The sequence below is a fragment of the Triticum urartu genome, chromosome 7A, assembly GCF_056163025.1.
Source record: "Triticum urartu cultivar PI428250 chromosome 7A, HENAU_Tu73, whole genome shotgun sequence".
NCBI lineage: Eukaryota > Viridiplantae > Streptophyta > Magnoliopsida > Poales > Poaceae > Triticum > Triticum urartu.
Genome location: NC_141879.1, coordinates 565,707,372 through 565,718,403, shown reverse-complemented (window position 1 = coordinate 565,718,403; position 11,032 = coordinate 565,707,372). Strand labels below are relative to the sequence as shown.

The window sequence follows — 11,032 nt, the reverse complement described above, 5'->3', positions numbered from 1 at the left end:
CATTCCGGCACCATACCGGAGGGGGGGGGATCATCTCCGGCGGCCATCTTCATCATCCCGGCGGCCACCACAATGAGGAGGGAGTAGTCCACCCTCGGGGATGAGGGTTTGTACCAGTAGCTATGTGATTAATCTCTCTCTCTCTCTCTCTCTCTCGTCATCTATATCATGGGCTTTGTTAATATAGTTGGATCATATCATGTTTCTCTCCTCTATACCCTTTTTGTGATGAATTGAATCTTTACCCTTTGAAGTTTTGTCATGTCGGATTGAATGTTCAGATTTGAGAACACATGATGTATGTCTTGTGGTATGAATACTTGAGGTGACAATGGGGTATCATATTGATCCACTTGATATACATTATGGCACTCAACTTGCGGATTCCTGCGGTGATATTAGGGTAGTCTATGCTTAGGGGTTGATGCACGTTTTTATTATCTTTTCTCCGATAGAAACTTTGGGGTCTCTTTGTAGTTCTTTGTGTGGATTGAGTATTATGAATATGAATATGCTTTGGTGTTACTCTAGTACGAACTCTAGGATAGATCGAATGGAAAAAATAGCTTTGCGTTATTTTAGTATGAACTCTCGAATAGATCGAACGAAAAGAGTGGCTTTGAGGTGGTTTCGTACCCTACAAACAATTTCTATCTTTTGTTCTCCGCTAATAGGAATGCGGGAGTGATTCTTTATTGCACTTTGAGGGATAATCATATGATCCAACTATGTTAGCACTGTTGAGAGATTGCACTAGCGAAAGTACGGACCCTAGGCCTTGTTTTTAAGTATTGAAATACCGTTTTTGTGCCCATTTACTATTTGCTACCTTGCTGTTTTTACTTATTCAGATTATAAATATAGATTTCTACCGTCCGTATTACACTTTTATGACCATCTCTTCGTCGAACTAGTGCACCTATACAATTGGCCATTGTATTGGGTGTGTTGGGGACATAAGAGATTTCTTGTATTTGATTGCAGGGTCATTTGAGAGAGACCGTCTTCATCCTACATCTCTCACAGATTGATAAACATTAGGTCATCCACTTGAGAGAAAATTGCTATTGTCCTACAAAACTCTACGCTTGGAGGCCCAACACGTGTCTACAATAATAAAGTTGCATGGTAGGCATCAAGCTCTTTTCTGGCGCCGTTGTCGGGGAGGTGACGAGGAGGAGCTCCCTATTCAACCAATCTCATCAATAAGAAGCTTGAAAAAAATTAATTAAACCCACACATGATGTGGTGAAGAAGAAGAAAAGAAGAAGAAAGAATAGAGGTAAGAAGGTATCTCTCCCAAATAGTGTTGCTCCTATTATTGTTGTGCCTCGTGAAAATGAATCAAAAATAATTGTGGAGGATGACGCACTTGATGATGATATTGCTTCTATGTCTTATGGCCCAATGTCCGAGAGCATTATTGATGATGATTTTGTTATGCCCATTGCTTCTTGTGATGATTATGATTGGGAAGATAGTGATACTTCTTATAATCTTGGAAATCTTTTTGGCACCAACTTGGGAAGTTATGATGATAACAATTGTTATACCGTTGGTGCTATTCATACTATTAATGATGAGAGTGATTATGCTTATAATATGCCAAGCCACAAGCTTGGGGATGCTATGTTTGATGATAATGACATGTTTGAGAATTTATTTGTTGCAATTAATGTTTGTCCCAAGCTTGGGGATGCTATGCTTAATGAAGATAATCTTTTTTGTCCCCTTACTTTGAATGATCAAATTTGCTATGATGATTGCATGCCTCCCACTTATGATGATTATTATGATGATACTTATGTTATAAAAACTAGTGATAATTATTGTCATAATTTTGAATATCCTTTTACTGAACATTACTCTTTTAATGTGGGAACAATTTATAGTATTTGAGTTTCCTATGATACTCCCACTATTATGAATGAGAATAAAATTGCTTATATGGAGAGTAATAAATTTTCTTATATATATTTTTCCTTGTTGTTGCTTCGGCTTATTAGGATACTAACATTCTGACTAGTATTTACTGTTTATGAGTGTGCGTAGGAAATCTGAACTATTTACAGGTTAATTGATAGTTACACTTGGTCGAAATATGGCGATGCTTCATGATGTTTGGATGCCAAGCAGCCAATGCTATTTCACAGGGCCACATTGGTTGTCTTTTGAGGTGGAAAAATTTGACCTAAAGCCTGGTCTTATTGCTTTGGTTCAATGACATCAGTTTGGAGGATTGCCTACTGAAGACCCTTATGAGCACTTTCTTCGAGTCATGGAGTATTCAGATACAGTAAAGTACCATGGAGTTCCTCAACATGTTATCAAGTGCATGTTGTTTAGATTCTCTCTCCGAGATGATGCTTGTGCTTGGTACCGATCCTTGCCATCAAGATCATACAGTTGGAATGAGATATCACAAGCATTCTTGGATAAATATTTCCCACTACACAAGCAGTCCGCGATCTGAGATGAGATCTTCAACTTCGTTCAGTGTGAAGGCGAGAGTTTGTATGATGCTTGGGAGAGGTACAAAGCCTTATTCAAGAGATGTCCTAATCATGGGCTCGACAGATGGTTAGAGCTGAAGATATTCTATAGAGGATTGACTTCAGACACTCGAGCTTACGTTGATATGGCAGCGGGTGGAGCTATTACCAATAAGACACTTGATGATGCTTTTCTGCTGATTGAGAGCATAGCTTTCCACCAACTTCAGTGGTACAATAAGAAGCCCACCTCTGATTCATTGGTTTGCTTGCAACAAATCACTACACCTCAGCCACCAATTCTTACACAAAAACCTGAACCTCTATCTCAGTGTGACAGGATTGAGCTTGCGTGGATTATATTTCATGATGATGACACCATTCTAGTTGACACACACGCCACAGATCATATGGATACTAGTGTTGGAGATTCAGTTTTGCATTGTGATGATTCTTCCATGGATGAGCCAGAGCTGCAGTTAGTTGCTTTCGATATTGAGGAGTCACCTTTAGTTGATATTGATCATGTGCTGCTAGAGCCAGATATGGAGAAGTTCGCCTTCGATGATGTTAGCCGCATTGATTCCTCAACACTTGAGCCTGAGATGGAGAGCTTCATGGTTGATTATGGTGAGCTGGATTTAGATGTCAAGGAGCCAAGCTCTACTATTTCACTTGTTGACATGAGTCCAATGGAAATTTCCACTACCACACCTCACTTGGTATCTTCAATTGAGGTAGTCCTGAAGCTTCTTCCTAACTATCTCAGGTATGATCTCAGCTTTCTTGACAAGATATGCCATATCATGGATACTGCCTATGCACCATGTGACTTGTTGTTGATACACGTTCCTGATTTGCTCAATAGATATGCTTATATGATAGGGTACTCTATCAATAACTTAGAGGGCATTCTCTCTGTCACTTGTATTGGCTTGGTTGTTGAGTGTTCTTTCAGGTTTACACTTGTGCACCATTTACGACGAGTTGACCAAGTTCGAGATGACATCCCATGGGATCCTGGTGGATTCACGGCATGGTGATGAGGAGAAGCAATGAGCACACATGAGGAAGAGCGAAGCTAGAGCAGGCAGGAGGATAGGGAAGCAAAAGGAGAGGAGTCACAATGCAAGAGGATGTGAGATGATCGAGCAAGTGCTACATCAAAGCCCGGTGAGCTATTTCATGACCCATTTCGAATATATCATCTATTGATACATGCTAAAATCAATTGCTATTTGGGTTGCTTGAGCCATTTCTTAGTTGTTGGCATGCTGAAATTACTTATGGCATATTGTGCTTGATGTGAATTGTGAACTGATTGTTGAATGCCTTGTAAACTAGTGATCTACACAATACATGCTTTGCTGAAATTAGTGAAAGTTATTAGTTTTTAGTGCTCAAATCCCTAGTACACTAGAAAACTTTGTCATTCTCTATTTTTACCTTGATACACCTAGATCACTATGTTTAGATGTTGAATTTGTGCCAAGTGTGTTCCCATTCTGAGCAATCATTTCACCACTATGGATTAGCATGCTATGTTCTCTGGATCGGTAGCATGTGAACCAGACTTGGTTGAGTGATGATTCTCGTTTTTGTTCATTTTAAAAAAGTATATCTTATAATGAATAATTATCCGATCTACCTAAAAGTGGCATGTCATGTTCCCTGGATCGGTGGCTTGTGAAATCTGGTTGGATCGGATAGGAGTTAACTATATTAAAAAACTATAATTGTTGAACCAGGTGTATACCATGTTCTCTGGATCGGTGGTATGTTCCTTTGGGGAGACAAACAAAAAAACTAACTAATAATTGGTCGAGCCAGGTGTAAACCATGTTCTTGGGATCGGTGGTATGTTCCTTTGGTGAGACCGATAAAATATTATCATTGCTTCCTTCAAATTCAATAAGTGGTTCAAGCAGTGTTCCTGGTAATAAGTGATCTGATCACAAGTTTAAGTTCTTTTTGTTTTTTGGATCATGCTCTCTTTAGGAACCTTTTGGCACAATCAGCATTCGAAGTTGTTGATCCATTTTTATCATTGTAAAAGTTTAAAATGATTGAGTCTAGTAGTATCATATTGCTTTGTAGCACTCTTAACCTTTGCTTTTCACTAGCTAAGTCCAAAGCATGCAATGTTTGGAGATCTACTTCACCGGGACATTCTCTAGCCATCTCATTGTTCACTATCTATCTCTTGTCATATGCCTTTACTTGAGGACAAGTAAAGATTTAAGTGTGGGGGAACTTGATAAGGACATTTCATATATACAATTTTGGCATAGAAATATATCATTTGTTGAGTTCTGACCATCAATTCTTGCTATGAAATATTGAGTAATTGAATGGAAATCATATAAAGGGATCATTTACTAGTCTTTGATCTATTTTGTAGAAATGTGCGCAAAGGCACTATAACCGTCAAGATTCCATCTAGGTGGCTATCGGGAAGAGTGAAGAAAATAAGAGAAGGAAGAGGAGTACTTGTGTGAGATGAAAATAAGTAACCAGGGGGCTAGCTAAAGAAGTGGGAGGACCTTCTTGTGAAGAAAGAAGAGAAGGAGGAGGGCTAATGTGTAAAGTTTGCAGATCAGGGAGGGGATCAAAATCCCTAGTTCACACCTCCATCTCCCTCACTCCTCCTCCTTCACCTTCGGCCGCCGCCACGTCCAGGCCGGCGTGCTGGTGCGCCTCCGCACCCCTCCATCCACCACATCCACCATCAGCGCCTCCAACCATCTAGTCACCACCGCCGCCACCAGCGTCACTTTCTCCAACTACTGCTGCTCCTTTTGTGTTGCACCCCTGCTGCCTCTTCCCTGAATCACAGCTGTTGCTGCTGCTCCCCTTTCCTCATGCCACTACTACAAGCTATTGCTTCTCTCTTCTCCTTGCGCCCCCTTCTTTTCCAACTGCTGCTGCTCCGCTTCTCCCTACGAACCTGATGTTGCTCCTCCTCTCTCCAGCGCCCCCTTTGCTGCCCGATTCTCCTCTTCACCTACAACTCTCTTTCTCATTCTCCAATTTCTGTAATTTTGAGTAGTGTAATGATCAGTACTATGTAATGTTTAGTTTTGTTAAGTGTAAGATCCTTCTGTTTGGTTTAGTTTCGAAGTTGTATTATATAATGTTAGATTTGTATGTCCTCACTAGTTGATACCTTGTCACTTTGAGAAGTACTTCATCTGCCATACTTTGCTTAGTGAAATAATAAGCTGCATATGTATGTGGTATCCTATGATGTATAAATATATGTGTGTGTTTGTGATGTGAAAAATCTATCCTCTGTCATATTATCTTGTTTGTTCCCTCTGTACTTGTTTTGTCATGTGACTTTCCTTTCGTGTTAGTTTCTGTTGTTTCTAGTAGTATGAAAATACCAAAAAGACAGTGAGTAAAATCTTAATCCCCCAGTGCTATTTGCATTTTCTTTGTGAAAGATCTTCGGGAACAACCTTGTTAGGTTTAGGTTTATTTTCTGGCATTCATAATCTGAATTGTATTACCTAGCTTTAGCCGAATATAGTTGCCGTCGCCTAGTCCCCGAGGAGAACACGACACTCGCAGTTTGGGCGAAATATCCCACTGTACCTACAACCGATCGGTTATATTGATGAATATATTCATGATGCTACTGAAAATTATTATGAGAGAGGAACTTATGATTCATGATGTTCTCTTTATGTTTCAATTCTTATCTTTTATGCGAGCATCATTGAAATCATCATACCTAGCTAAAAGGCATTAAAGAAAAGCACTTGTTGGGAGACAACCAAACACTTTTACCTACTGTTTTCGTGTGTTCACATGATTAGGATACTGTAGTAATCTTGTTTTATTGCTTTTGTTTCAATAAAGTGCCAAGTAAGACCTCTGGGATGACTTACGGTGATAGTTGATTTGATATTACTGAAAACAGAAACTTTTGCGCTCAGGAAAACAATTCTAATTTTTAACAGAAGCGTGATAAAATGCTGATTCATTTTGAAAAATATTAATAGACAAATAGCCCAGGTTTTCCTATTTTTTAAGAATTTTTGGAGTAACATAAGTATGGTTGGAGTACATATTACTACAGACTATTCTGTTTTTGACAAATTCTGTTTTCAATGCATAGTTTGCTTGTTATCTAGTTTCTATGGCTTATATTGATCAATATAAATTGTGGAAATGATATTCTACAGTAGGCATTGTGTGAGAACAATTATGAATCTTGTCTTTGACAGTACCAAAAGTGAAATGGTTTGCTCTTTATCATACTAACCTATCTCACAAAGTTCCGTTAAGTTTTGTGTGGTTGAAGTTTTCAAGTTTTGGGTGAGATGTCGATATGAGTGTTGGGGAACATAGTATTTCATAAAAATTCCTACGATCATGCAAGATCTATCTAGGAGATGCATAGCAACGAGAGGGGAGAGTGTGTCTACGTACCCTCGTAGACCGAAAGCGGAAGCATTTAGTCACGCGATTGATGTAGTCGAACGTCTTCGTGATCCAACCGATCAAGTACCGAACGCACGGCACCTCCGCGAGCTGCACATGTTCAGCTCGGTGACGTCCCTCAAACTCTTGATCCAGTTGAGGCTGAGGGAGAGTTTCGTCAGCACGATGGCGTGGTGATGGTGATGATGAAGTTACCGACGCAGGGCTTCGCCTAAGCACTACGACAAATATGACCGAGGTGGAAAACTATGGAGGGGGCACCGCACACGGCTAAAGATCAACTTGTGTGTCTATGGGGTGCCCCCTCCCCCATATATAAAGGAGGGGCGGAGGAGGAGGGCCGGCCAAAAAGGGGCGCGCCCAAGGGGGGAAATCCTACTCCTAGTAGGAGTAGGTTCCCTCCTTTCCTAGTCCAAGTAGGAGAAGAAGGAAGGAGAGGAAGAAGAAGGAAAGGGGGGCCCCTAGGCCTAGTCCAATTCGGTTTGGGCTAGGGGGCACGTGCGCCACCTCTTGGCCTGGCTCCTCTCTTCCACCACTAGGCCCATAAGGCCCAATAACTTCCCGGAGGGGGTTCCGGTAACCCCCGGTACTCCGAAACTTATCCGAAATGACTTGAACCATTCCGGTGTCCGAATGTAGCCTTCCAATATATGAATCTTTATGTCTTGACCATTTCGAGACTCCTCGTCATGTACGTGATATCATCCGGGACTCCTAAGAACCTTCAGTACATCAAAACACATAACTCATAATACAAATCATCATCGAACATTAAGCGTGCGGACCCTATGTGTTCGAGAACTATGTAGACATGACCGGTACACATCTCCGGTCAATAACCAATAGTAGGACCTGGATGCTCATATTGGTTCCTACATATTCTATGAAGATCTTTATCGGTCAAACCGCACAACAACATATGTTGTTCCCTTTGTCATCTGTATGTTACTTGCCCGAGATTCGATCGTCGGTATCATCATACCTAGTTCAATCTAGTTACTGGCAAGTCTATTTACTCGTTCTGTAATGCATCATCCCATGACTAATTCATTAGTCACATTGCTTGCAAGTCTTATAGTGATGTGCATTACCGAGAGGGCCCAGAGATACCTCTCCGATACACGGAGTGACAAATCCTAATCTCGATCTATGCCAACCCAACAAACACCTTCAGAGACATCTGTAGAGCATCTTTATAATCACCCAATTATGTTGTGACGTTTGATAGCACACAAGGTGTTCCTCCGGTATTCGGGAGTTGCATAATATCATAGTCAGAGGAACATGTATAAGTCATAAAGAAAGCAATAGCAATAAAACTCAACGATCATAATGCTAAGCTAACAGATGGGTCTTTTCCATCACATCATTCTCCTAATGATGTGACCCCGTTCATCAAATGACAACACATGTCTATGGTCAGGAAACTTAACCATCTTTGATTAACGAGCTAGTCAAGTAGAGGCATACTAGGGACATTCTGTTTTGTCTATGTATTCACACATGTACTAAGTTTCCAGTTAATACAATTCTAGCATGAATAATAAACATTTATCATTATATACAGAAATATAAATAACAACTTTATTATTGCCTCCAGGGCATCTTTCCTTCAGTCTCCCACTTGCACTAGAGTCAATAATCTAGTTCACATCGCCATGTGATTTAACACCAATAGTTCACATCATCATGTGATTAGTTCACGTCGCCATGTGACTAATACCCAAAGGGTTTTACTAGAGTCAATAATCTAGTTCACATCGCTATGTGATTAACACCCAAATAGTACTAAGGTGTGATCATGGTTTGCTTGTGAGAGAAGCTTAGTCAATGGGTCTGTCACATTCAGAGCCGTATGTATTTTGCAAATTTTCTATGTCTACAATGCTCTGCATGGAGCTACTCTAGCTAATTGCTCCCACTTTCAATATGTATCCAGATTAAGACTTAGAGTCATCCGGATCGGTGTAAAAGCTTGCATCGGCGTAACTCTTTATGACGAACTCTTTATCACCTCCATAACCGAGAAATATCTCCTTAGTCTTCTAAGGATAATTTTGACCGCTGTCAAGTGATCCACTCCTGGATCAATATCGTACCCCCTTGCCAAACTAATGGCAAGGTACACAATAGGTTTGGTACACAACATAGCATACTTTATAGAACCTATGGCTGAGGCATAGGGAATGACTTTCATTCTCTTTCTATTCTCTTCGGTGGTTGGGTTTTGAGTCTTACTCAACTTCACACCTTGCAACATAGGCAAGAAATCCTTCTTTGACTGTTCCATTTTAAATACTTCAAAATATTGTCAAGGCATGATCTCATTGAAAAATCTTATCAAGCATCTTGATCTATCTCTATAGATCTTGATGCTCAATATTTAAGAATCTTCACTGAGGTCTTTCTTTGAAAAACTCCTTTCAAACACTCCTTTATACTTTCCAGAAAATTCTACATCATTTCTGATCAACAATATGTCATACACATATACTTATCAGAAAGGCTGTAGTGCTCCCACTCACTTTCTTGTAAATACAGGCTTCACCGCAAGTCTGTATAAAATTATATGATTTGATCAACTCATCAAAGCGTATATTCCAACTCCGAGATGCTTGCACCAGTCCATAAATGGATCGGTGGAGCTTGCACACTTTGTTAGCACCTTTTGGATCGACAAAACCTTCCGGTTGCATCATATACAACTCTTCTTTAAGATATCCATTAAGGAATGCAGTTTTGAAATCCATTTGCCAAATTTCATAATCATAAAATGCGGCAATTGCTAACATGATTTTGACGGACTTAAGCATCGCTACGGGTGAGAAGGTCTCATCGTAGTCAACTCCTTGAACTTGTCAAAAACCTTTCGCAACAAGTCGAGCTTTGTAGATAGTAACATTACCGTCAGCGTCAGTCTTCTTCTTGAAGATCCATTTATTCTCTATGGCTTGCCGATCATCTGGCAAGTCAACCAAAGTCCACACTTTGTTCTCATACATGGATCCCATCTCAGATTTCATGGCCTCAAGCCATTTCACGGAATCTGGGCTCATCATTGCTTCCTCATAGTTCGTAGGTTCGTTATGGTCAAGTAACATGACCTCCAGAATAGGATTACCGTACCACTTTGGTGCGGATCTTGCTCTGGCTGACCCACGAGGTTCGGTAGTAACTTGATCAGAAGTTTCATGATCAACATCATTAACTTCCTCACTAATTGGTGTAGGAATCACTGGAACTAATTTCTGTGATGAACTACTTTCCAATGAGGGAGAAGGTACAATTACCTCATCAAGTTCTACTTTCCTCCCACTCACTTCTTTCGAGAGGAACTCCTTCTCTAGAAATGATCCATTCTTAGCAACAAATATCTTGCCTTCGGATCTATGATAGAAGGTGTACCCAATGATACGTCTCCAATGTATCTATAATTTTTGATTGCTCCATGCTATATTATCTACTGTTTTGAACATTATTGGGATTTATTATCCACTTTTATATTATTTTTGGAACTAACCTATTAACCGGAGGCCCAGCCCAGAATTGCTGTTTTTTTTTTGCCTATTTTAGGGTTTCGAAGAAAAGGAATATCAAACGGAGTCCAAACGGAATGAAACCTTCGGGAACATGATTTTCTCACCAAACAAGACCCAGCAGACTTGGACCCAATGTCAAGCAACCAACAAGGAGGCCATGAGGTAGGGGGGCGCGCCTACCCCCCTAGGCGCGCCCTCCACCCTCGTGGGTGCCATGTTGCTCCACCGACGTACTTCTTCCTCCTTTATATACCTACGTACCCCAAAACGATCAGATACGGAGCCAAAACCCTAATTCCACCGCCGTAACTTTCTGTATCCACGAGATCCCATCTTGGGGCCTGTTCCGGAGCTCCGCCGGAGGGGGCATCCATCACGGAGGGCTTATACATCAACACCATAGCCTCTCCGATGAAGTGTGAGTAGTTTACCTCAGACCTTCGGGTCCATAGTTATTAGCTAGATGGCTTCTTCTCTCTTTTTGGATCTCAATACAATGTTCTCCCCCTCTCTTGTGGAGATCTATTCGATGTAATCTTATATTTGCGATGT

At 40.6% G+C, this 11,032-nt stretch overlaps 1 protein-coding gene and 1 non-coding gene across 2 annotated transcripts; one reads left to right on the top strand and one right to left on the bottom strand.

Moving 5' to 3' along the window:
• The first annotated feature begins 2,101 nt into the window (after positions 1-2,101).
• On the top strand, positions 2,102-3,535 carry LOC147960469 (uncharacterized). The gene is made up of 2 exons (XM_087538022.1): positions 2,102-3,261; positions 3,451-3,535. The coding sequence occupies exons 1-2, from the start codon at positions 2,639-2,641 to the stop codon at positions 3,533-3,535; spliced, it is 708 nt and encodes a 235-aa protein (XP_087394148.1). The 5' UTR covers positions 2,102-2,638.
• On the bottom strand, positions 2,465-2,571 carry LOC125526094 (small nucleolar RNA R71). The gene has a single exon (XR_007291557.1). It is a non-coding gene; the product is annotated as a small nucleolar RNA R71 (small nucleolar RNA).
• Positions 3,536-11,032: the final 7,497 nt, after the last annotated feature.